Here is a 26,272-nt window from a genome sequence, read left to right as displayed (position 1 = left end):
TTGGTCCTAATTTATAGCATCACACTATTCTGACATTCTGAAGGAGACAAAGACTTCCTCATGTGTTGAGTCAAACACCATGACATTAACTCTAAAATAAAGCAATGTTTAGTCATAAATATAGTGCATAATTTTATCGTAAAACATTAAAAGACTATCAAATGAAGTGCTAATGTTTTAATATAAATAGTGCATTATGATTATTACTGTTTTCTCAGAGCTTTTAGATGTGTTTGCTAGAATCTAGAATGTATCTTAAATACAGTTTCAGGTACGAGCGTGGATTGTAAGTGGGATAAAAGCTACAATTTGCATTAACCAACCCATATATATTTTTATTGTACACAAAATACTATTTTTTTAGATGAGGACAAATTAGTTAACATTTTTGCAGTGGTGTTTGCGTCTATAGTTGTATATTCTCTGTAGTTGTTGCATTTTTGGTGTGTAGGTAGGGTTAAAAAGCTTGTAAAATATATAATTAGATTTAACCATAAGCCAAAGTTTTATACCGTGAGGTTTTTGACAGTTTGTGACTCATAAAAACATCCGACATCTTTTACAGTCAGTGTATGATCTTTTGCTGTAGGCTACGGAGACAGAATTAGATCTGGCCAAAAATAACTCACTACACTAGTCAGAAATTAATCAAGTGTCAGAGGATTTTTGCAATTACTGTATCTCATCATGAAAAGACCATCTCCCCCAGTTTTGCTCTTTTTGGTTTGTGATCAGCCAAGAAAAATAAAACACATACACTGAACACTTAGAATCTGACATGAAAAGTAGGGAACGCGGTTAATCACGGGGAACAAAATATTAAGAGTTCTTGTGGCGCAAAGACAAAAACATGGCCTTTAATTTGAATTAATTGCATTTATTCATAAAAATGTTATCACCTTGGGTGATGACTCCGCACTGCTTGAAGCAAAAGGCAGCAGTGTTTTATGTAGTTAACAGTTCAGCAAACCACTAAAGTCTAAAATGGTGCGTCTTACTTACCGTTAATCAGTAAATTCATGAACTGTGTAATGATTAACTAGATGAGACTCTTTCTTGTGGCCAGACTACTTGCACACATTATTGGGAGATCATCCTTATGTGACACACTGTGGCTGTAAAATGGAGTTCTATGATACACATGTGCTTCTGTACCAAGCATACCCACCAATTCTCTGCAAACTTAGATGTAACCATTAAATCTTAAAAAAAATGGACATGTATCATAGCAATGTCAGTGTTTTATATAATTTCTGAACTACAATACAGACTGATATTTAAGGAATTATAGCCCCATTTTTACCTTAAAAAACAATAAAGAATAAAACTCCTAAAGAAGATTGTGTTATGGTGACAATCTTTAAGTAGCATTCTCTCGGTCTTTCTCTCTCTATACAGTATATGTACACACAATTTTTTCATCATTACAGAACAGGTAATGAAAAACAAAACATTTAGCCATAAGGGAATAGAAAAGCAAAATACAGAACATTTTACTTTTTTTAGAAAATGAAAGTAAAAACATTCCAGCAAACAAACTGCTCACTATGACAACTAGACCATTGGAACCCACACTGATTTTCAAGGCGCCATTCAAAATATTACTGGTCAACAGTGAACACAAAATTATATATATTTTAAAAAAAGAAAAGAAAAATAGCAACGGAAGTTTAAAGCACAAAAGAGGACGGGCTCTGCTCTTCAGGTTTGTTTCTATGATACATGATGTTTTCAGTTCATGTCCAATCAGACCGCTTTTTCACACAGCCAGCAGGCAGGAGGCCAGCACTGTGGCAGCAGGGAGTCAGTCCTTCCCCCAGTCCTCTAGTCCACTTTGACCACACTGTAGATCTTATTTACAAACCAGAAGCAAGCGAAGAAGCCAATTGTACCTGGGATAAAACACAGATTTTAAGGAGTGTTTAGAAAGTGTTATTTTACAATCTTATCACACAGATATCATCTCGAGAGCATGCAACTACAAAACAATTAATAAAAAGAAATCTGCATAGGATGAGCTGCCTTTGTACGTCTGTTCCTTGAGTTCTGCAGCTTGATTCAAAATAGAGCACTAGATAGTAATGAATAAACTACAAAATCAAAGAAAGGCCGCAAAGTTGTGGAGCACAGATACAAAAAAAAAACAACTAAGTGTCATCTTGTACAGCCGGTTGGTGTCGCTACACAACCAAATTCCATTTACTAAAAGCTTTAAAAAATTACTTTTGACAGGGTTGGGGCTGCAATCTCCAGGAAACACCAGCACGAGCACTTCGATTTGTCAAGCAAAGAGCATATTTGCCTGAGCTCTGCAGTGTTGATAAGCCAGACTGATCAAAATCCCGGATCAATTCATCGGGGTATAAAAGTCCTATCTGACTGCTCAATGGGGGCCACGCAGCAGAATCCCGAATTAGGTTGTGATCAAAGTTGGGATGAGGTGAAAAAGACAGACAGTTAAATAATGACTTAAGAAAGGCAAATGTAAGAGATTAGGATTATTTAGATGAAAACCGGAAGCAAGGAGGGAAACTGATAATCTTTGCCTTGAATCCTTGGATTACTTTTTGGTGATAATCTTTTGACATGTCATCCCCCTGCTACTTACGGCTCTGTCTTAAGATATTGTCAAACAGCACTGCAATGACAAGCAGGGCCACAAACTAACTTTTATCTGGACTAATGACAGTATAACACCGGGATGTATGTCACCGTCTGACATCATGGCGTGCCGTATATTTCTGGGCGACATATACACTAGGCTTGTATTCGCCTGTTATCTGGTACTTAATGTTATCCTCTTTGCACACACAACCTCAGTCTCATTTGAATAGTTTTGCAAGGAAGCCTGACAGGGCCAGAGAGAGGTGCTGCCATGTCAACATATATCTTTGTCTCTTTTAACAGAGATATGCGCAACTGGGAGATGCACAGCTGGCTGTCTAACAAAAATGGTCAGCGATTATACAAACAAAATAACAAAAAGAGGAATTGCCTGATAAAACTCTGCTCTGGATCATTAAACAGCAAACCACAGACACTACAATTGACAAAAACAGATATGCAAAAATAGATCTGACCAAGACTGAATATTCTACTCGTGTCTCAAAGTTTTTTAAGCTTCCGACTAAATTACAGATCAGAGTTCAACTTCATTTCATACATGGTGCTCCTGCGCAGCCAGTAAAAAGATGAAAAGGTCAACGCGTGTGTTTCAGTAAAATGACAAGCAAATAAATGTTGTGAAATACTGTGACCGACTTCCTGGTGGTTATTTCCTATCAACAGGATCCTGAATCCTCTTACTACATTTGAACTTCTGTTTGCAGCCCTTCAGAAACACCAAACAAAGAATGTAAGCCATACATACTAAACTACACACCCCACTTTGCCTCAGAGGAACAATAAGCTACTGCTGCTTCTTCACTGGTCATAAAAAAGTGAGATTGCTTTGCAGCTGTTTTTAAGATAAAGTATATAGAAAATCCCTTGTGACTTTTATATAAGGGCTATATTAAGCTCTGAATAAAAAAATTGCAACATGCCATAAGGAAAACACTTTTAGTATCAAATGAGCTACTTTTTTACTTTAACAAAGGGCCTCACCTGTGAAGAGGAAGAAGATGAGGACCATAATCATAGTGTATCCAAAGTAGAGTATGGTACTGGCCGCTCCAATAATTTGCAGTTTTGAGAAGAAGTAGTGCACGGCATAGATAAACAAGTAGACTGCTGTGAAGCCGCTGGTCAGGAAGGAACGCCACCACCAATGGTAGTCCTTTAGACACAAAGGACGACAAAAACATGACGTTAGGATCAAGTAACAACAAAACGGAATCTGAAGTCTGGACCAGACGAGAACTAAGATTCGGCAGACGAGGAAAAATTCAGGGCTGAATATTCACGCACCTCGGCACACAGGTGGAAGTAGCACAGCAGAATGGTGGCCTCAGAGCAGGTAATGAGTAGAATAATGAAAACCAGGAACAGGAATCCAAACATGTAGTACATCTGATGAGACCTGAAGCAAAAACAATCGAGATTATTGGATATGAAACAAAATGTGGTGATGAGCTATTGGCTATTCTCCTGTAAAGACTGCAGAACAGGAATTATAGATCACTTAGCAAAGGCAGCATTCCTGTCCACTTACCAAATGCTGTTGAGAATGAAGAAAAGCTGGATGAAGATGCAGCCAAAGGGCAGGATTCCGCCCATTACAATACCAGGGATTGGCTTAGTGAAGAAGGACTGCTCAGGAATTTGACGGGGAATTTGGTTTGTTCGCACTGGTTGCTCGATAGCCTGCACAGGATCAAGTATAGATATCAAAAGATAAACTCCTAAATACACACCCATTTCATCTACAATTATTTGTTAAGTGAGGCAGATGAACAAATTAGAAGGCCTAACTTACAGGTTTCTTGAATCCAAAGTAGGCACCAACAAAGGTGAGGGGCACAGAGATTCCAAACCACAGAGCCAAAATGGCCACCAGCGTGCCAAAGGGGATTGCGGCTGAGGAGCCCTCCACCCACAGGATCAGGTTCATTAGGAAGAAGTCTGCAAACACAATGCTAGGGAAGACAGGTGGACAGCAACACAGAGCAAGATAGTACGTGTGAGTAGGATAACAGCTGTGTACAAATCTAAACACGAAGCAAATGTGAAAGTCCAGCAATCAACTGCAAAAACGAAACATGAACGAGAAAAGTGAGCAGTAGCTAAGCAATATGGCAAGTGGACATACCCTGGGCACAAGAGCGCTGTCAGCAGAACGTTTGTCTTCCACTTTTCACCTCCAAAAGCTGAGAACAGAAACAGACGAGAATGAGATCACGATATGAGCGATCACACTGACTGTAACGCCATCTGTGTTGTTTGTTAAGACTGTGATTTGTGACAAAGTTATTACCGGACTCTTACTTTTGTAAAGACGTGCAGACACATAGCCGGCAGGCGTGCCCAGCAGAACCCAGAGTACCACAGCACATGTCATGAGAGCCCCTCTGTTGGCCGGAGACAGGAAACCCAAACAGGCCAGGACTATCATGGACAAAGAGTCGTCAGTGCACGTGTTTAGACACATCACACAAACACAGAGACAGCCTTAAATGCTACTCCTATCTGCTGTCTGTAACTTCAGACTGTACACATCAAAGTTGGATTGACAGTGTCTTTAAGAGTTTTCTTAGTGGATAACGCAGTACATTTTCTTTTAGTGACTCCTGCAGGTGGACCTTTAAACTTGATCTGAACTTCTCAAAATATTTTGGCTTGGAAAGTGTTAGAGATAAGCTGACCTGAGCTTTGACCTTCATTGTCTTAAAAGTTGCACATTCACAGTTTTCACATGCACCCTGTTTCGATGCTCAATAATCTGAACTGATTAATTTGAACTGAGGTTAATAGCAATGAGGTTAGTTTAATACTGACTCAAACATGATACAGGTTGTGGTGAGAATCGTGCAAAGAAAATGTGAGACTGGTGGTCTTTAATGTGCAGTTCAGAACAATGAGTGTCAAATTCAGTTTCTGTTACCAATGCCAGTATTGCATTGTATAACCTCATGTAATTTAGTACTTACAGAGGGTAATGAATGTCATGATGAAGATCTGAGTGCCCTGACCCAGGAACACAGAAAGCAGCATCCCTTTCCTGGGGGGACGGAAAACATCTCCATGCACCTGCTTCCACCCCGACTCTTCCTGTGCGTCCTCCTGTGACAGGAAGCAGACAGCAATACAATCAAAGAGTTAATGAACCTTTGCAGATGTTAAAACTTAATGGTTCACCAACCACCAATCAGTGAGTGCTACCTCACAATCCGACACCTGTTAGCAAAGCAAAATAAGGTGAAGACTGAGAAAACGTCTTTTACCAAAACATGTAAAATTTGGTGTGGAAAAGCTCCTCAGTCAACTCTAAAGTATGAGCCTTTATTTTGAAAATCTGTCATTTCTGAAAGCATTCAACTTCTAGTTTAAAAAAAAAAACTGTCCACACCACATTTTACATTTTGTTCTAATGTGCTTTTTTGCCACAATCAAGCACCCAATACCTGATTAAATTACCACAAAAGGTTTGGTTCACAACAGCTTTCAATAAGCTTACATAGGGTAGAGAAGATTTTTCCCTCTTCGGTGGAATCTTTATCAAGTCTCCCTGTGAAGTGCGACAACATATTTATAATTTTGGGTGCTGGGTGGCATTTCACAGTGCAAAATTAAAGCATTAACCATAAAACTGCGATGAAGAAACAGCAAACACCCTGTTACTGCCAAGTGAACACTTAAATCTCCAATATTTGTAACTTAAATGCTTCAACTAAAATCAAACTATTTCATTATCCACTGGGGGGCTAAGAAATACTTACAACCACAGAAATGAAATAACATTTTAAACCCCGATAAAATAAACTCAGTAACATATGAGCATTGGTCTAAAAGTAAGACTGTTTATTAAATTATTATGAAAGTGTTGGGTTAGACATGTGATTTTATTTACATATTTTCAAAACTGTGATACTCTGAATTGTTAATTTGCACTGAGGCAATATGGGAATCTGGTGTGCACAAACAAGACAATGACCGATGATATTCAAATGAAACTGTTCAAGTATACTCTAGTTAATTGTAACAACGGCACTTCACGTGTATGCTGGTGCTTCATTTACACATCATCGATGACTTTACCTGGTCCACCTGGTTGTATCTGGCAATGTCCTTGTGCAGGGTTCTCAGCATGATCATGGCAACCATACCAGACAGGAAGAGGACAATGACCAGGGAGTTCATGATGCTGAAAAAAAACATAAAAGACATCAACTAACAAGCATCAAGAGTCGTGGAGTTTTGGGGAGAGTATTTCTGTGGTGCACAATGTAAATAAAATCTTCAGACCTGAACCACTGGATGTTGGTATGAGGCATGGAGACCAGGATGTAGTCCCACCGAGAAGCCCACTTGATACTATTGTCTTCCTGCAAAAATGTTACATTTCTCACTGTCACGTAGCAAGTGGTGTATATTAGTTCGATAAATTTAGTTATGCAATGTTATTTGTCGTATAGTTAGGAGGCCTACCACAAACTGGACAGAGTAGGTGTAGACTACGGACACATCATTTTCAAAGTCTCCAGGAATCGCCATTGGACTACCGGTCTCACAATTTAGCGTTTTCTCATCGACCTGTTTGATACTGTTGTGCACAAAACACAAAACACCTTCATGTGAGAGCACTATTGAATCTCACATTTATTTGGAATGGCCAGCAGTCATTTTAGTTGCAACGTGTTGAAGAGGATCAGCAAAACCAGAATATATTGGCATCACATTTATCTACTATCCAGCCGACATTTACCTCTTGGGCTCCATCGTGGCAGCAACCAGCCGAGCTCCCCTCCATCCTTCCGTTGTTCCACTGTGGTACGTGATCTTGATGTCTACATGGTTGAAGACGTAAAATGTGTTCTTATCGTGGAACTCAGCCTGAAAAATAAATACGATCATGAAGATTATTCAAAATTAATTAAAATATCAAACATATTTCTTTATATTACTCTTTTGGACTATCAAATATTGATGATATCATATGTTTTGTTATATTAACAACTTTACTTCCGCCCTATAAGAATCTTATATATTGAATAAATACTCACATGATGTGAAAAATGGTCAACATTATTATGAAAACTGGACAGACAGAATAATGTGAATAGTAAATTATCATTTATTTATTTTTTGATAGTCTTCGACACTGAATAACTGGAAAGGTACCGATAGGGAATTAAAGAACCTTAAACACCTTACAAACGCAAAAATATATATAACAAAAAAAGAGCAAAAAAATCAAAAACAAAACAAAATATATAAAAATACATTTTCTTTTTTAGGTTGACAAGTTGATCTTTTCTAATAGAATATCAATATTTAGAGAGAGACAACCTTGATTTTGTTTTGAATGCATAGACTAATAACTGACAAAGCATTATCTCCTTACTGAAAAGCAAGTGGGCTGCAAAAACCTAATTCAGAATTATCTAAATTCCTTGATTTACAAAAAACTTTGAGCCATCTTCCATCGTCTGCTCAGTCCTCCTCCATGTGACACTGACAGATGGAGACATGCTGTTCTACAGGTATTGCTGGACAAGCAGGCGCAGTTAGAGTCAGTGTCAAGTCTAAGTAAAGTACAACAAATGTGAAAACACGAGGCACACTGGGCTCAACTGTAACTCATACTACTCCACCCATGAATGGTATGGTAATGCCATAAAGCCTGCTCATAACAATTACAACTGACAACCAATTATGAAAAACATAGCATGTTAAGTAGATAAAAAATTCGAAGACAGACGTCACAACTCACATTGATAACGCAAGCATCTTTAACTCTTCCATCTGCTGTAACAAGGCAGCCAATAGGGAAGCCCGGGTTGCAGTACTTCTGTCCATCTTCCACATCATAGCACCATGTCACTGGCATGTTGTCAACGATCCTGAAATAAGAATTGGTTAACCTCAGCAAATCTATTGGTAACCAGTCTGCATTCAAGTCTGTTTGCCAACATTTTTTCTTACTAATGCTCCATTCAAAGGACTCCATGCTATAATGAAACTCAGGTGTAAAGAAATACAAAAGAGTGGAGTAAACGGTCAACTAACCAGTGATGCTGATAGTTCAGCTGCATTCCCATCTTGAGAAAATCCAGCTTGGCTGTTTCCTCCTGGTTGCCTTTGTGGTAGGTCTTTGTGCACACTGCCTTGCAATTGACAGCTTGCTTAAAATTGAACTGTAAAAAGAAAGTCAGAGTCATGCAATGCCAAGCGAGTCCACTAAACAAACAGAGCTGAAGTGGACATCATAGCCACCACACAGGCCTGGACTTTCTGTTAACTCCCACCTTGTATGGGGAAGACTCAATTCGTTCACCAAACAGCACCTGTCCAAGGTTCTCAGATGGCCTCATTTCCTTAGCATCTTTGCAAAAGTCGAACCTTTGACACATTTTCAGAGTCACACACAATGAGAAGATACTGAGCTTGAAAACATACAACCAGATATTGACAAAAAAATGGCATAGAGAATAAATTAAATGTACTTACACATCATATTCGTAAGGCAGAACTGACTCCACAGAGTCCAAGCGATTGACAAAGAGCTGAATCACTGTCTGTAAAGAAGAAGAAATAGCTTTTTTTAATACAACAAAGCGGGCTACAACCTGTCAAAACATAACAGGTGCTCATGATCCGAGCCCATTAGTGCAACCGATGTAAAAATTACTTAGTCGCAACTAAAGACTGAGCTGTAGCAGCTCAATATGCTGAACTCAGTTATGAATACAGTGGTTATTTGATCTGTCAGCCCAACTTACCTGGACAGCGCCAGGTAACGTCAGCAGTCAGGAGTAGTACAATGGTGGCTATTCTCTGTCATCACCTACTATGTGCCTCGGGCGAAATGTACTAAGTCTTGTGGTGGGCTGGTAAAATATGTTAACCCAACAGGAAGTATATATATTGCATTTATGTAGTCCCTTGGCAATGACGGCGACTGCCAACGAAAACAAGTAGTCATGTATCAGAACATTATGCCAGTGTCCGGGTTCCAGGGAATAGCCGGGGCCTAAGAGAGGACTGGTTAGCTAGCAAGACTAAGGGAGCTAACAGGCTGCTACTAACGAGCAAATTCAACTTTCGGCACAAAAATCCACAACGTTAGGTAGTAAATGTGAGTCTGACGAATAAAACTTACCTGGCAATCTTCGCCACCTTTGCCTTCTTCACAAAAGCTCACTGGGGCTAAACCCGGAAGATAAAACGCCGAGCACGAACAGAAATATGAGACAAGCGAGCAGACCAGCACGAGACCGAGATGTATCCGCCGCTTCATTTTTGTCGCGGACGTGGTTCCTCCAAGTTTTGGTTAACTGGTGCAAAGGACAGAGCTCCTTCTTGTGTGGGAAGGTGCTGTTTGCTAGCTGTTTGTGGTTAGTTGGGCGCTGGGTCTCTGTGTCCGGGGAGCAGAGACTGAGGTGGACTGTCTGAGCCAACAGTACGTCGCTAACGTTGGTGACGTACAACGCTATCACAAGACCTCCCCTTCCAAATAAATGCACATAATATGTAATCTCTTTAGTATGCACGATTTAATAATGTCTAACCGATCAAACATATTTTGAATCATTTATTTAGCATATATTCGTAATATCAATATAACATAAAGTTATATTGCGCATCCAAAGTGTGCACATACATCGCCACGGGTTTTACGCTGACAGGAGAAAATTCGGTAAATCATCAGTGACACGGTGGAAGACTGACGCTGCTAAACCAACCCTTAGTCAACATTCCTGTTTCTTTACAAACACAGTTGATAAAGAAACTTGTTCTTAAAAAGGAGGAAAGGCTTCTGTAATCATTTTGTGAATACATCTGATAAAGATAATTAATCAAATCAAGTTTATAAATTCAGCACGATTTAAACAACCTGAGTTGAAAGGAGTGCTTGTACAAGTTATCAGACAGGAAGCAATAAAAATATGCTCCATAAACCCTCAAAACAGGAATGAGTTTACAGGTGAAGGTCACCGACATTTTATTCCCTTCTTGTGTTTTCTGACTGTTTTTCAATAGTTTTGCATTTGGCTAGGGTCAGTGTCACTTCTGGTAGCATGAGGCGATACCTGGACCCTACAGAGGTTGAAGAGACAGTCCAACTCCTCCAGGATGGCACATCAATGCGTGCCATTGCCAGAAGGTTTGCTGTGTTGCCCAGCACATTCTCAAGAGCATGGAGAAAGTTCCAGGAGACAGGCAGTTAGTCTGGGAGAGCTTGACAGGGCTGTCAAAGGTCCTCAACCGATCAGCAGGACAGGTATCTGCTCCTTTGTGCAAGGAGGAACAGGATGAGCACTGCAAGAATTCTACAAAATGAGCTCCAGCAGACCACTGGTGTGAATGTCTCTGATCAAACAATCAAAAAGAGATGTAATGAGTGGTCTGAGGGCCCAGTGTCCTCTAGTGCCCGTTGTGCTCGCTGACCGGCACCATGGAGCTCGGCTGGCATTTGCCATAGAACACAGGAACTGGCAGGTCTGTGAATGGTGCCCTGTGCTTTTCACACATAAGAGCAGGTTCATTGTGAGCACACGTGACAGAAATGAAAAGGTCTGGAGAAGCCGTGGAGAACGTTATGGTACCGATAACATTGTTCAGCATGAATGGTTTGGTGGTGGGTCAGTGATGGTCTGAGGAGGCATATCCATGGAGGGACGCACAGACCTCTACAGGCTGGACAACGGCACTCTGACTGCCATTAGGTATCAGGATGAAATCCTTTGACCCATTGTCAGACCCTACATTGGTGCAGTGGTCCTGGATTCCTTCTGGTGCATGACAATGCCTGGCCTCATGTGGCAAGAGGATGCAGGCACTTCCTGGAGGATGAAGGAACTGACACCATTGACTGGCCCCAATACTCACCTGACCTAAATCCAATACAATGCCTTTGGAACATTATGTTTTATTCCATCCAACACCACCAGGTTGCTCCTCAGACTGTCCAGGAGCTCAGTGATGCCCTGGTCCAGTTCTGGGAGGAGATACCCCAGGACACCATCTGTCGTCTCATTCAGAGCTTGTCCCGGCATCGTCAGTCATGCATACAAGCACATGGAGGCCATACAAACTACTGAATACCATTTTGAGTTGCTGCCAAGGAATTTCAGCAAGATGGACTAGTCTGCCACATCAGTTTTTCCACTTTGATTTTGGGGTTTCTTGAATTTAGCCCTCCTGGGGGGTTGATAATTTTCATTCCCATCAAACAATGTGGCACTTTTCATTCCTAACACATTATCCAGTCCATATCAATGCTAATATCCAGTTTGTTTTTCCCTGCATTGAAATATGATGTGTTTTCAAAGTGTTCCTTTAATTTTTTTGAGCAGTGTATATTTCGCTGAGAGTGGCTCAGCCGTTCAACATGACTGAGAAACGAAACCTTTATGTCATGGACATAAAGGTTGGCTGCTAGTGACCCTAAGTGGCTCGGCCTTATTGCAATGACAAACAAAAAAAATATTTCCTCTTCATGAGAATTTACTATTGTGAACATCATGCGTGAATAACAGTATTAGCACCAGGCTAATATTAACTGAATTTTCTGTCTAGTTCTTGGTCAAAGTAATGTTTTATGTTAAATTGCTGTACATTAGAAAAGTATTGAGGTACTTGCACACTGTTGTAATATTGTTTTAAGGAGATAAATAATTGAAATGTTTTTCTACCGCTTGGGCTGATGGCATAATCTTGATTCTCGTCCTGGACGCTAGGTGACAACGCTGCGCCTGGAGCAGTCTGGTCTGCCGGGGACGGAGCTGCTGAAGAAGAGCGGGGAAACGGAAGAGAGAAGAACCGTTGCCCACCGTCATTATAGCTTGAAGAAACCCGCCGCGTTAGCACAGGTTGGTAGCAGTTAGCTTCGCGCTTGCATGCTTAATTTCATTAAGTTTTTAGTGTTTCTTTATGCGTTTTGAAATTAACGTGTTGGCGTTTGTTCTTTATCAGTAACTTGAATACTTGCTAGCTAACAAATTACTAGCCAACTCCATTGCCTCGTTTTCGCCATTTTGCGCATTCAACAGCCCAAGATTTTCGCCAGCAGCAAGGTAGACGTTTTAAAAATATATGATGGAGGGAAATACAGTATTTCTATCTTGTGTTATGTTCCAAACTGCAAATGACTGATTACAACCCTGCTTGTGTTGCAGTTCGGGGATTTTGCGGCATGGCAGAAGCAGACCGACCGGGGAAGCTCTTTATCGGTGGGCTAAACACAGAGACCACCGAGAAGGCCTTGGAGCAGTACTTCAGCAAATATGGCAGGATTGTCGAAGGTGTGAATGACTTTTGGTCATATATTTATCAGTTCATAAAGTCTAAAGCTCATTTTGAAACGTATCCAGGTTTTGCTGTTTGGCGCGTTTTGTGTGTCCCAAATATGTGGCCTAACTTGGCTGTAAGCTTAAAAGCCAACGTGTGTTTTAAGTTCAGGCTAATTTAGGAGATTGCACAAATCTATGAATAACTTTGTCGTTTTCAAAATGTGGGGAAAAACTGATGAAGTACTTTATCATCAAAAACCTAACTACTAACTGTCCAGTTTTACAGTTTGTTGTTAACAGTCACTATCTGCTAATGGGTAAAATTAAACTTAGTATTTCAAAAAGTCAGTACGATGGTGCAGAGTGTAACAATTCCGATGAGCCACATTTGGAGTTCACCTGCTGCTTTACAATTTATATTTGCCACAGAAACAAACTTTATTCTGAAAAACATAGATATTGACCTACTAAAACAAGTCTAACTCGATTCAAGAGCATATTTATTGAATAAAAAAACGAAAGGAAATTACAGCCCTTACGCATGTTATTGCGTCCGTCAAAAAAATCAAGTCGGCTGTCAGTCTGGATATCTCAACAAAAAACAGTACAACGAAACATTCTCTGCAATCAATCAATGACCAGGTCCATTGTTTTCAAGTCTCCATTTCTATTTCACCTAACATAAAACCTATTTTTCACTGCTTACTGTTATCAGAAAACACATTGTTTCCTGTAAAAGGACTTAAGTGTTGTAGCAGGAAATAAGAAAGCCATTGAACTGTGAAGAAGGCACATTAAAACCGAAATTAAGTTTTGGTTACAGTTTAAAGAGGTAATAAGTGCTTTCCTTTGTCCTACTTGAACAGTTGCAAAGTGGGTTACCTTTGCAGATAAAATATATTTACACAAATACATTTTTCACCTTACTTTTCCTTATTTTAGTTCTTCTGATGAAGGACCGCGAAACAAACAAATCCAGAGGGTTTGCATTTGTTACTTTTGAAAGTCCCGCTGACGCAAAGGATGCAGCGCGTGAGATGAATGGGAAGGTGAGTGCGGTCTTTAATCTGCATTAATCTTTAATACAAATGCGTTTAAAATCTACATCGTAATCGTAACTGTTTGACCATAGTCCCTTGATGGCAAGCCTATTAAAGTTGAGCAAGCTACAAAGCCTCAGTTTGAGAGTGGTGGCAGACGAGGACCCCCACCCATGCACTCCCGCAGTCGTGGTCCACCCAGAGGTCCACGTGGCTCCAGAGGTGGCATGAGGGGCCCCCCATCCAGAGGTAAGTTGTTGAGTTAGTGACATACATGAATGTGTGGATTATTAAAACACTGTAATTGAGTGTATTAGTGTTTGAGCAGAATGTGTTAATTTTTGCTGTTCTTGTCTGTTAAAAGATTACTATGATAATTCAGGGAGTGCAGAACCCTTCTTTAAAGGGATGTCATCCAGAGGCCCCCCTCCAATGAAGCGAGGACCCCCAGTTCGTAATGGAGGTCCCCCACCCAAGAGGTCTGCCCCATCTGGTCCCATGAGCAGACGTAAGTGTGACCGAATTAATTTTTGTGAGCTCAATTTTAATGCGACAGATGTGTAAATAATTTTTAAAATGCCTGCTTGGAATTATCTGTGTAGGCCTAAATAAATGTGTGGACCTTCAGACTTCATGGGCTGCTTGTGTGTCATGATCCTTTGGTAAATAATTAGCCTCTTTGTCATTCCAGCACCCATGTCAAGGGACAGGGATCCTTATGGTCCACCTCCACCTCGCAGGGACTCCATGATGTCCAGGAGGGATGATTATTCGTCACCAAGAGATGACCATTACAACTCTAAAGACAGGTAGGACATTTTGTGATTAGTTACATTGTGCACTAGTGTCAAATTATTTGGACAACCCTAAGATAATGCACAGTTTGGACTGTTTGACATTTCTGTACAACATTTTATATGCCTAGACTGTGACAGTGAAAATGAACTGAAGTTACCCCGAGACAAATGAAAACAGGTGGAAACACATTTGGAAAAGAAGCATTTTAGTTTAGATTAAGTATTAGAAATTTCAGCATGTTTTCCTGCTTAAATCTGATGCGTTTATCCTTTTCTTGGTTCATATGATAATAAAAGAAATGTTTCTGTTATTTTAGTATTATAGAAAACTGAACAACTGTATAGATCTTTAAAAAGTGTAATTGTGAACTGAAATTTAATTCTAATTTTTAAAACTATTTTAATTGCCAAGTGGCACGTAAAATTATGTAACACACCAATATATTATGGTTGAAATTCTGCATTAATTGTACTATGTTTCACAGCTACTCCAGTCGAGATTATAATTCCAGAGATTCGAGGGACTATGGACCTCCTCCCAGAGATTACTCGTACAGAGAATATTCTAACTCTAGTTCCCGAGATGATTATGGTTCAATGTCAAGAGGATACAGGTATGAGAGTGGGTTATTACAGAAGGTTAGAAACTGGGATTGGCTATCCTCTTGTTATCAAACAACATTTCCTTCTATTGCGCAGTGACCGAGATGGTTATGGAGGAGGCCGGGAACCAAGAAGCTACATGGATCGTCCAAGTGGTAGCTCCTACCGAGAGTCATACGATGGTTACGGTAAGATACATCACCATGAGCGTAATGAAAACAGATCACTGGCGCAGAGAAGAACTGCACAAATAACCAACCAAATCATAGCATTGGCTGCCGCCTTGTCCAGTCACAAGAAACTGCATAGTTTCGCCTCCTCAGAGGAAACAACATTGCAGAGCTTTTTTTCTTTCCCAGACCTGCATCCAAGTTGCATATTTTCATGTTGTTAGAATTAAGTAACCATTGGCATCCCAACTCAAACCAAAAATGTAACTCTGAAGTTGTACTCCAAAATCACAGTCTCTAATACTGCTGCATTCATCAAGAAAGTCATTGTGTGGCAATAAGCAGAAATAACGCAGAATATTTGATGTGCCTCAGAAAGTTTGCAACCATAAGGAACCCCCAAAAATCCTTGGAAGCATCCGTTGTTCAGTAAGTGTTGCCTAGCAAAGCACTCCCTCAAGGAGTAACCTTCAAAAACGTGAAGACAACTGTGAAAGCCTCGTCCTTACCTACACTTGGAGCTCTTAAAGGAAACATGACTACTCAAATCAATGGCATGCTGAAATGGGTAACACTGCCTGTTTATTCCCTGTGCTTGGATACATTGCCGTGCATATCAACTAAATATCCATGTTAAATTTAAGATTGATAAAATGGTGAGACATTTAAACATGTCATCCATTAAATTTATTTCCTAACACAATGAATTCTATTGGCGAAACATGAGCACTTGACAGTGCAAGAAAATGTATAAATTAAACCTTGCCAATTACCTGAACCATTGACCCTGCAGGTAACTCTCGCAGCGCCCCACCCTCTCGGGGCCCCCCACCATCCTATGGTGGGAGCAGTGGAAGCAGTCGTTATGATGACTATGGAAGCAGTTCCCGGGATGGCTATGGCAGTCGTGACAGTTATCCCAGCAGTCGGAGTGACCCATATCCACCTAGCCGTGGTGAGCGAATGGGCAGACAGGAAAGGGGCCCAGCTCCCCCTGCCGATAGAGGCTACCCTCCTCGTGACTCGTACAGCAACTCAGGTCGTGGAGGGCCACGCGGTGGCCGTGGTGGCAATCGAGCCGATAGGGGAATGGCTCGCAGCAGATACTGAACTGGACTTGGAAGTCGCATTAAAGCAAACATTAGTCTCCGTGCACACTTAACACGTGTTTTGGAAGAAATCTGAATACAAGACAAACCAGCCATGTCTAAATCTGTGAAACATAAAGCTTAGCTTTGACCTGTATCTTGACTTTCCCAGTTTTTTATGTGTAAAAGATTTTGTTTTTTTAGTATTTCTCTTGCTCTTGTCACAGTACAGTTACCAAGTGAGTGTTAGTTTTTGTACATTCAGTGCTGTTGGAATCTGAAATGCCCTATGCCCTGGCTTTCCTACTCTAATAAAGCTTTTAGTTGTACCTTGACCACTGCTCATCAATTGTCAAAACAAGACCAGAGACGGTAACATTATTGTTACGTAACAACACGATCTCCTTCACAAAGTTCTATGTAAAGCTTAGGTAAGTCTGCTCGTGCTATATCAACACTCGAGTCAGAGGAGTTCATCTTTAACACGAATGTGCTTCCAACTGGACGCTGCTGTTTTCAAAGTTAGGGAAATGTTACTGTCAAAATGTTCCAATGTAGTTTCCTTGGAAATGGATCCATCACCCTAGAGCCATTTGATGGCATGCAACGACAAAACCAAAGACAACAACAAGCAAATGCAACTCGACCGATAGTCAACAGCTGGTAAGCAAAGCAAACCTCTTTGTTTCTCATCTGTAAATGAGTTTCTCATTGTCCTGTATTGCAATCTCCACTCAAGACAACTTTTGCCTCAGAGGACAAAAGACTAAATGGTCAACTGAAAAGAGCCTTTTTCATTGTGGTCCGTTTTCATCAGTTAAAATTGTCGAAAGTGCAGCAACATCCCAAGAAGTTTCTTCTCTTTTCAGCAGTCAAAGTTTTAACAGCCATTTTGCCATCTGAGACTTCGAAACGATGATCCTTTTGGCCCAACCCAATCGCCCAACCTCTGTAAAATGATTGGCCACATTATATTATAGGTAACGATATCTAGTACATTTTTTTTTCCCCCTCTTGGTAAACATCTAAAAGCCATTTGAAATTAAGAACCATTTGCTCAGTATCGAAACCTTTTCCACAAGCATGCCAATTCAAACAATGGAGACCTCTGGAAGAACACCGTCGTCCTAACTGCCAAACTGGAAACGATCACTGAAGCGAATTTGCAGTCGGACCCAGGCCTACAAAATCAATTTCAGATATTTATTGAATACATAGCTAGGAAAAGGGCCACATGTTAACATTGTGTTCTCATTGCAGGATGAGCTTCGCTTCAAGGCAACTGACCTTGCAATGTACCTGAATAATTCCTCACTGTAATGGAGGAATTAACCTGCAGTGCACCGGTGAAGGTAATCCCCTAATTCCCATAATGTTGGTGATACGAAAAGAAAAGCATAATGGTGCATTGTGACAAATATGGTATAGTCAGATTTTTACATAGTGGACACTTCATCATCATATGTAAACTTATCTGCACCTTTGCGTGTCATTTGCACATCCAAGGACATTCTCATTTTCTGCCACTCTTGCACACTGTTGATTTGAATATCCATGCTGCTGTAACACGTTAATTTCTCTCCAGGGATTAATAAAGTCATCCAAGTCTTCCCAAAACTTGTGTAAATGTTCTGTTAAACTGATGTTAAAACCCACATTTGAAATGTTGCAGATGATCACTGAGACTGTAATGAAATGGATTAATACGGGTGTAAAATTCAAATCTGGAAATCCGTACTTGTAGATTTATGTTGTACAATTTCCAGAAATAATCAGTCGTTTGTTGCGTTTTTCAGATGCTGGTGCAGCCTTCTGCTGAGTGCCGGGTGAACCTTTTCTCCGAGTGGAAACGAAGTGGGAAGAACACAGGCTGAGGATTTGCTCAAATTCACCGTTTCTGGTGTTGTCAATAAAGACTTAATAAAAAGAGCTTTGTTGTTGGCTTGATTCATGAATCAAGAAGGCAGTTCTGCCCTGAAGCTACGTTTGATGCAGTTATTTTTTAATTGAGCTGAGGTGCCTGTGATATCTTGTCAAGCTGATTTTTTTGTTCTTACAAATATGACTATTTTATGTTAGTTAAAGATTGACATGGAATGAGTCTTACAGATTGTATTGAGGATTTCAGTGTGATCTATAAATGTGCAGCATCATGCCCACTCGGTTATCTCTATAGTACATGGGGGCATTTTTTTCTCTCCAGATATGCTGATCCACACCAGATATCAGATGCTGTTTCCTGGGCCCTGCTGTGTTTCTGCTTGTAATCTAATCTGACACAAAATGCCTTCTACCAGCATGTGCTACTTTGCAGAGAGAGAGAGAGAGAGAGAGAGAATTAAAAAAAAAAACAACTCATTGTATTGTTGAGGTGCCTATTTGCCAGTAGGGGTGATCATCAGTTTTGCGTGTAGAAACAACGTCGTCCTTCCCCCCACCGCCTCTTTTTTTTTTTAACTTCTAGCAGAAGTGCGGATGTGAGTTGCATATTGATACGGAACAGGCCGCCAGATTCTCCCTGTTTCTTTAAAAGCGATGCGGGTTTAGGGGGATGATCATTTGGTGGAGCTATGAATCCAGAGGAGCAGACGGTTACATGGCTCATTTCTTTAGGAGTCCTCAGCTCGCCCAAGAAGAACATAGCGGACCCGGAGGAGTTTCTGAAAACATCCCTGAAGGATGGAGTCGTCCTGTGCAAGCTCGCGGAGCGGCTCATACCTGGCTTCAGCGCCAAGGTGAGTTATCATTAGAAAGTCGACAAATACCAAACTGATCGACGGTGGAAGGAAAGGAGGGAGGGAGGGGTTTGATGAAAGTGATCCCGACCAGAAGTTCTCTCTCCCCGCTGCGGGCCTGGTGTTTCTGTCCCTACTCGAGCTGTGGAAACTAGAAAACTTGTTCCCTTTTGCACGATGCATCGAATTACAGCGACGTCTGGTCACTTTTCAGACGGGAGATTTCGAGATGTGGTTTCCTGTGAAGCGAGGCAAATGTTCCGCATTCTTGACATGAGTGAGTCGGTGTGAACACCCACCAAAACAGGGCAAATTCAGCGGCACGGCTCGGTAATGGTTCACACCGTGGAGGTCAAACTGGGGAGTGTTAATGCGCACAAAGGGGTTTAAGCAACTTCCTACGACTCGGTAGGCTTAATGGATGTTCAGAAGTTTAGTTGTTGGGGTGACAAAGTTGATCATGATAAATAACAGTTGCAAAGACAGTTCGTCATTTCCTCCTGAACGGCTGCTCTTCCCGGTGCGACCTCCCTCTTTGAAAAGTGTCAAGCTGCGTCAATGCACAGGGAAACACACACCAACAACAATAATACTTTTATATGTACAGCACTTTGTAAAAACCAAAACTGAAGAGTGCCGTACATTACAACAAGTGTCAAATTAGACAAAACATATTCAAACAACTAAATTCCCAAAAATGTAATGCAAGCAAGACAAATGAGTGAAACTAATCCAAATCTACAACATCCCAAACATACGAACAAGAAGAAATAATGGCATAAATTCCAATACACAAGATTCTAAATATGCAATATAAACAACATAACATAATGAAGCAAATTCAAACAAGAAAAATACTCCGAGAGCACAGTACTTCGCCAAGGCTGTTCATTCCTCCATATGGCACTGTCAGAAATGCAGCATATTTTTGTAGAAATGCAGCATTTGTTTATTAGTTATCGATGATCAGAAATCACATGCAACATAAAATGTGGCCATTTAATACAGATGTACCCACAAACAAAATGACTTTGCGCTGAGCACAGGCGTGTGTTATGCATGTGTGCGTTATGTACAGATACTGAATCGTGTGACCGAAACATGTGGCGGGCGGCAGGAATGGATGGGACTCAGAAACACCCTCACAATTTAATCAGTTGTTCTTTGTATAATGTCAGACAAGTCCTGATAAATCCACAGCAGTATATTTGTAGTAGGATTGCAGTCGTGTATTAGGCTGGCTACCACCAGCCTGAATCTCAAGTGAGATACAGGCTGGGTACCTGCTATTCATTTTCTTGTAGGGGTGGAGCAGTTTAAAATTTTCCACAGCCGTTGATTGGGCGCTGCATATGTCAGTCAGTCTGGGGCAGTTGAAGCTCACAGCCAATCGTGTCACTGCTAGCCGCTGACGTAAATGCAGAGCGACGGCAGCACCACGAAAAAGAATCATTGCTGTGTTTGCTCATGTGTTTGCTTCTTTCGCCATGTCGCCGGACGATTCTTGCCGTTTATGTAAAGTAAACATGAGGGAAAGTGGACCCCGTGTTTATGCACACTCCACAGATATGTTTGTGTCAAAAACAACGCCGACCATATCAGATAGGTTAGCGATGATGGACCTGATAGTCACCCCGGAGCCGGAGCAGTCAAACAGATGCTGCCAGCGCTGCACCTCCACACTCGGTCGGCTTGAAAAAGACTTTCCTTTATTCAGGCAATGGGAAGAGAACGTCCGGTTAAGCAGCGTATCGAAAAGACAACGTGAACCCACCCCGTCCAAGACACCGAGGACTTTGAAAAAGACCTGCCCAAACCCACCGAGTCCACTAGCTTGTTCCTTCGGAAACACGACAACAAAGGTAACGCTTCTTCTCAAACAACCCATCATGCATTGCGCGTAGTCGCTTAGTGTGCGTCATCGTCTAACTGTCCCTCCCCGTCCTGTGATTGGATCCCTGACTCAGGGACAAATTCAACCCCAGGTCGCCAGACTGCCTAGTAAACGAAATGACAATGAGTGCACAGGCAGTCTGGGTATTCCCAGACTAGTCGTGTATATCAGCAGGCAGCTGACGTAGCGTTCACTTGTTGTCATAGTTACAGTGATGCCGTGCCGCTATCTCGCAATGATCCAGAAATCTTTAATCAATCCGTGGATCCAGACTGTAAGCTGCATCACTTCCAAAATCTAATCAGGTGATCCCTGTGTCATTTCTGACCTTCTCTGAAAATATTATCCAAATCTGTTAGTCCATTTTCAAGTAATGTTGCGCACAGACTGAATAACAGACGGACAGACAAATGTACGCCGCTCGTCACATAACTCCACCGCATTCCTTGGCAGAGTCATAAGATCCCAAACATGCAATAGAAACCAGATAAATTCATGAAACTAATTCAAATTTACAGCATCCCAAACACGCAGTATGAACAAGCTCACACGTCACAAATTCAAATAACTTAGATCTCAAACATACATCCATCCATCCATCCATTCTCTATACACCGCTTTATCCTCACTAGGGTCGCGGGGGGTGCTGGAGCCTATCCCAGCTGACTCGGGCGAAGGCAGGGGACACCCTGGACAGGTTGCCAGTCTTTCTCAGGGCTACATATACAGACAAACAGTCACTCTCGCATTCACACCTACGGGCAATTTAGAATAGTCAGTTAACCTCAGCATATTTTTGGACTGTGGGAGGAAGCCGGAGTACCCAGAGAAAACCCACGCATGCACAGGGAGAACATGCAAACTCCATGCAGAAAGATCCCAGGCCCACCCCGGGATTCGAACCAGGGATCTTCTTGCTGCAAGGCGAAAGTGCTAACCACTAGATCTCAAACATGCAATATAAAAAAAGATAAAATAATGACACAAATTCAGACAACAAAGATCCAAAACAGCCAAAAGTAAACAAGATAAATTGCCATAAACAGGATTTTAAACATGCAATAAAAACAAGATAATATAATAAAACAAATTCAAATAAATAATATCCCCAACATGCAAACATAAACAAGATAAAATAATGAAATAAATTCCAGTACATAAGATCCCAAACAAGCAATATAGACTAGATAAAATAATAAAACAAAATCAAATAAATAAGATCTGAAACATGCAATAGAATCTAAATAAAATGACAGAAATTCAAATAAGAGTCCCAAACATGCAATGTAAACATCATAAAATAATGAAATTAATCCCAGCACAGACGATCCCAAACATGCCATATAAAGAAGATAAAATATTTAAACAAATTCAAATAAATAAGATCCCAAACATGCAATGTAAAGAAGACAAAATAGTTAACTCAAGTTATGTCCACATATTTTAATTTAACCAAAACTCCAATTGTTTCTGGAGACAATAAAAATTTAAAGTCATCTATCAGCTCCATTCCATAGTATTAAGAAACGTGCACATGCAAGCGTGGCATTCATTCCAGTGTTAGTGTATTTTTTTCTGAACAATATCTGACAAGCAAATTCAATTTGGGATTAATAAAGTTTTTTGTCTTAAAATTATTTGACAATAATCAATTAATTTCAGAGTATTCTGCGTGAGTTGTCTAACATTTATGTTGCAGTTCGAGTTTGTGCAATGTCAGTGTTTTTGAAAATATATCTCATAATATGTATAAATAACAAGTTTATACTGATCAGAATGACTGTGGGCTGATACATTTTAACCAGGTGGCTCTTTTCAAGAAATCCACAAACTAGACCAGAAACATTTGTGTGGTCATGGACTCAGACATGAATCCAAACTGCCATGTTGCAATAGTTACCAAGTCAGCCTACTACCACCTGAGCAGTATATTTAAGAACTAAAGGACATATGTCTCAACAGGATTGGAAAGAGTTGCAGATCTAAAAACAACCCATCATACAGCTGCAGCTGATTCAGGGTGTCCTCACAAAGACCAATATCAGTTCCTGTATTGTTTCCACATCAGGTGCAATGTTACAGTATTGCTCCAACCTCACTGCAAGTCTATTTTTGTTTTTAGCTGGCTTATTTTCATTTTTACTAAATGTTTCATACTTATAGTGCATTGCTGTTCTCTTTGTCACTGCATTTATTCTCTTTTTAAGAAGTGTTTTAAGCAACGTCTGACACAAGAATTCCCTTTTTAATTTAATATCTTATCTTATTATTAATTGGCAATGAGCAAACCATTTTAAAATACAGAAAACTTATTTATTGCATTTTGCATGTATTCTCATGCTAGTGTAATTTTTGAAAAAGGTTTTTATCTTCTCCCACCAAAAATGTATTTGCAGTCATCAAACATTTGTGCATGTGCTGTCTAACATTTGTGTTGCAGTTTCAAGTCAGAGCAATGTCAGTTTGGGAATTGCAGTTAACCTCATATATAAGCAACAAGTTAGTATTGATCCAATTATCAAAGTTGCAGTCTGTTATGATCCGTTTCATCGTAAATATTTCTTCAGTTAGGCACATTTCTTGTACACATATAAGATAAGATAAAACACACTTAGTTCATTCCGGAGGAAATTGTTTTCCTTGAGGAAATTGTAACTATTTTAACAAAGTTTGGTTCCAAACTGCAAAAGCCAATTTTCTGTTTAAAGGGCTTTTATTTTGAAAGTCGCCAAAGTGACAGGATGTTTTGCTAAACATGGCGCCCTTGACGTTTCTGTGGTGTTAATGGTTATATATGCATGAAGGAGACGCAGTCAGAATCCACAGTTATTTTGTTAACTGTAGGTTTCACTCTAGGACACTAACATCTCTGCTACTTTTTTCTCTTTTTTGCGGTTTTACGCGTCACAGAAACGACAGCGGCGTCGGCCGGCAGTGTTTTTGTGTCAGATGTCTGTTTGGCACACTAAGCCGAGCTATGTGTTTATATATTTATTTTGTGTGCTCAGTACTGTCAGGACCCGAGAACTGAAGCCGACTGCGTTTCCAACATCAGGGAGTTTCTGAGAGGATGCTCGTCCTTGAAAGTGGAGGTAAGTTGAACGAGTGTCAAGTTTTTCGTGCGAAACGTGCCATGTTTTCTGACCTGTCTCCGCCGTGATCTCCTTACTTGGCCCCTTTATCCTGCTGCAGTTCACGGGGAAGATTTGAAACACACTCTTCCTTGTGTTGTGATCCACTTACCCTGCTGGCATATGCTTTCTTCGCACGTCCATGTGGAGTGAGCCACAGAAACAGGCATGCTGTCACTCACTCACACTAAAGACTGCAGCTTCTTATGACTTCATTCTCTGTTTTTAGCTTTAACTTTTACTTCCTTGTGAACTCCATCTTCTCTTTCATGCCAGGTGTTGTGTGTTGCTGCAGGTATAAACCTCCCTGATCCACCCTGCAGGCCTGTGTGCCTCCATACATGTCCTAATATTGGAAAAGGGCAAATGGCCTCCAGATGTTGGGAGTTTTCTCCGTCTCTGTAACAGTCTGTTTGTGACACTGGACATTAACGTCTCCTCCAGCTTTATAAATAATCTTTTTCCGGCCTTGAATCACATCACTCGGTTTCTTTAAACAGCTAATTGAGTCAGCAAGCCTGGCTCGCTGCAAACTCCAGCGGTTCAGTAGTTGTGCCCAGCTGGCTTGTTATGTCTGGGAGGTCCCCTTTGCTTTTATCCACCGGCTCTTTCTTAGCCCATAATTAGAGCTTTTGCAGCCAGCCAGTAGCTCATGGTCAAAAAGTCAGATGCATGAGCGAGGAGATGTCTGGCAAACCCTGCCCCATCCTCTGGTCAGTGATGTGATCGTGGTTAGAGATGTTTTTCGCTCCTTTTTTTTTTTCTCATGCCTGTTTGTCCTGTGACTGCACAGAGACAGCAGTCATACTGCTTTCACTTCTGCTCTGAGATTAAGAAAGAGGAAGCACCAATTGCTGCTCAGGGCCTCAGATTTTCTTTTGCCGTGTTATGAGCTGCATAAGAGGGTTCATCTGCTCGGATTTAGTGTATTTTCACAGTCATTTAAAGTAACATTTGTTCACAACATGACTCACTGACCCTGACTGTGGCCAAATCTCAATGCGGTTATTAAAGATGACAGTTAAAATCATGACGAAAGACCCTTCATTGTGCCTATTTAGGGCCACTGCATGTCTCCAGTACTTTGTGCACCTGAAACCAGTGAGACCAAATCATTGTGCTTAAAGGTAGCGGTGCCTTCCAGCTAATATTTACTCGGTGAACTAATCTTGATAGATCACGTCGACCGTCCGTGTCATCACATATCTGGTCACACTAAACTCTGAATGAGGTTTTACGGCACCCATGACCCACCTTGTACTACTCAACCTCTATATTTAAGATGTTTTATTTAAATGTGAAACTGTATCCGCCGGAGGAAAGAAGATAGCCGTCTGAGGCCGACCGAGCAGGCAGTGGGAGCATCTATGTGAACACTGTCTCTTTTATTGCGAGCCACTAAGTCATAAAATATGGGCTACGCTCAACATGTCACTTTTTATTTCTGTCTTGTTACCGGCTTATTCAGATCCTTGCGTGTGTGTGTGTGTGTGTGCTGCAGTCTGGAGGGATGCCTCTTTCTCCGTCTGTGTCTGTCTGCGCTTAACAAGCTTTACCTCACATCTATTTATTCAGAGGGAGAATTCTGACTTCTTCTATAAATAATGGATTCCAGGTTGTATGAGCAGATGTTTTGTTTTTTTTCCATGTTATTTGGTCTGACAGCATCTTTTCTGTTGCTTCTCCTTCCAGGGCTTTGAACCGGAGTGGCTGTACACCGGCGAGAACTTCAGTAAGGTGCTGACGACTTTGCTGGCGGTCAACTTCGCCACACAAGGTAAGAGTTCAGCGGTTTCTCCAGTGACAGTCTTTGTGTTGTGTGTATATATAGTGTGTATACCTCACCTCTTTAATTCATAGTTGTGCTTTTCTTACTGTCATGTTGCAGCTGTGATGTTGCAGATGTCCCCATTTGGGACTA

General features: G+C 40.8%; 3 protein-coding genes across 6 annotated transcripts in view; 2 read left to right on the top strand and 1 right to left on the bottom strand.

Annotated features, from left to right (window-relative positions):
• Positions 1-1,223: 1,223 nt before the first annotated feature.
• Positions 1,224-10,078, bottom strand: LOC110951694 (transmembrane 9 superfamily member 2). The gene is made up of 17 exons (XM_022194885.2): positions 9,761-10,078; positions 9,109-9,176; positions 8,907-9,000; positions 8,668-8,795; positions 8,372-8,501; positions 7,364-7,491; positions 7,087-7,201; positions 6,904-6,983; positions 6,697-6,802; positions 5,589-5,721; positions 4,927-5,046; positions 4,751-4,808; positions 4,418-4,577; positions 4,154-4,305; positions 3,910-4,021; positions 3,607-3,778; positions 1,224-1,892 (listed from the first exon to the last, which is right to left on the bottom strand). Exons 1-17 carry the CDS (start codon positions 9,896-9,898, stop codon positions 1,825-1,827), a joined length of 1,962 nt encoding a protein of 653 aa, XP_022050577.1. The 5' UTR covers positions 9,899-10,078; the 3' UTR covers positions 1,224-1,824.
• A 2,251-nt stretch (positions 10,079-12,329) lies between these two features.
• On the top strand, positions 12,330-18,520 carry rbmx (RNA binding motif protein X-linked). 3 transcript variants are annotated; one of them, XM_022194881.2, is made up of 11 exons: positions 12,340-12,473; positions 12,577-12,677; positions 12,780-12,905; positions 13,836-13,942; positions 14,026-14,182; positions 14,298-14,441; positions 14,625-14,742; positions 15,216-15,344; positions 15,430-15,521; positions 16,297-17,943; positions 18,388-18,520. In XM_022194881.2, the coding sequence occupies exons 3-10, from the start codon at positions 12,797-12,799 to the stop codon at positions 16,611-16,613; spliced, it is 1,173 nt and encodes a 390-aa protein (XP_022050573.1). In that variant the 5' UTR covers positions 12,340-12,473; positions 12,577-12,677; positions 12,780-12,796; the 3' UTR covers positions 16,614-17,943; positions 18,388-18,520. The 3 variants fall into 3 exon arrangements, with proteins under 3 accessions (XP_051810350.1, XP_022050574.1, XP_022050573.1); XM_051954390.1 differs by lacking the exon at positions 12,577-12,677 and having other exon boundaries at positions 12,330-12,473; positions 17,852-17,943; XM_022194882.2 differs by lacking the exon at positions 12,577-12,677 and having other exon boundaries at positions 12,330-12,473.
• Positions 18,521-19,022: 502 nt separating this feature from the next.
• The window catches only part of arhgef6 (Rac/Cdc42 guanine nucleotide exchange factor (GEF) 6), a 33,406-nt gene continuing 26,156 nt past the window's right edge, over positions 19,023-26,272 (top strand). For both annotated transcript variants that reach the window (XM_022194879.2, XM_022194877.2), the window contains exons 1-3: positions 19,023-19,326; positions 24,229-24,312; positions 26,044-26,128. In XM_022194879.2, the coding sequence (XP_022050571.2) occupies positions 19,162-19,326; positions 24,229-24,312; positions 26,044-26,128 (334 nt within the window). In that variant the 5' untranslated portion in view covers positions 19,023-19,161. The remainder of the gene's footprint in view (positions 19,327-24,228; positions 24,313-26,043; positions 26,129-26,272) is intronic.

This window comes from Acanthochromis polyacanthus, chromosome 10, assembly GCF_021347895.1.
Source record: "Acanthochromis polyacanthus isolate Apoly-LR-REF ecotype Palm Island chromosome 10, KAUST_Apoly_ChrSc, whole genome shotgun sequence".
NCBI lineage: Eukaryota > Metazoa > Chordata > Actinopteri > Pomacentridae > Acanthochromis > Acanthochromis polyacanthus.
This window is presented reverse-complemented; position numbering and strand designations above follow the sequence as displayed.

Bases quoted from the DNA above. Each gene is read 5' to 3' on its own strand.
- LOC110951694 (XM_022194885.2), bottom strand. From the start codon at position 9,898: ATGAAGCGGCGGATACATCTCGGTCTCGTGCTGGTCTGCTCGCTTGTC. The intron at 7,492-8,371 runs GTGAGTTGTGAC...TTTATTTTTCAG, and splicing joins AAGATGCTTGCGTTATCAAT to GCTGAGTTCCACGATAAGAA. The intron at 6,803-6,903 runs GTCTGAAGATTT...GTTTTTTTTCAG, and splicing joins ACCAACATCCAGTGGTTCAG to CATCATGAACTCCCTGGTCA.
- rbmx (XM_022194882.2), top strand. From the start codon at position 12,797: ATGGCAGAAGCAGACCGACCGGGGAAGCTCTTTATCGGTGGGCTAAAC. The intron at 13,943-14,025 runs GTGAGTGCGGTC...GTTTGACCATAG, and splicing joins CGCGTGAGATGAATGGGAAG to TCCCTTGATGGCAAGCCTAT. The intron at 14,743-15,215 runs GTAGGACATTTT...TATGTTTCACAG, and splicing joins CATTACAACTCTAAAGACAG to CTACTCCAGTCGAGATTATA.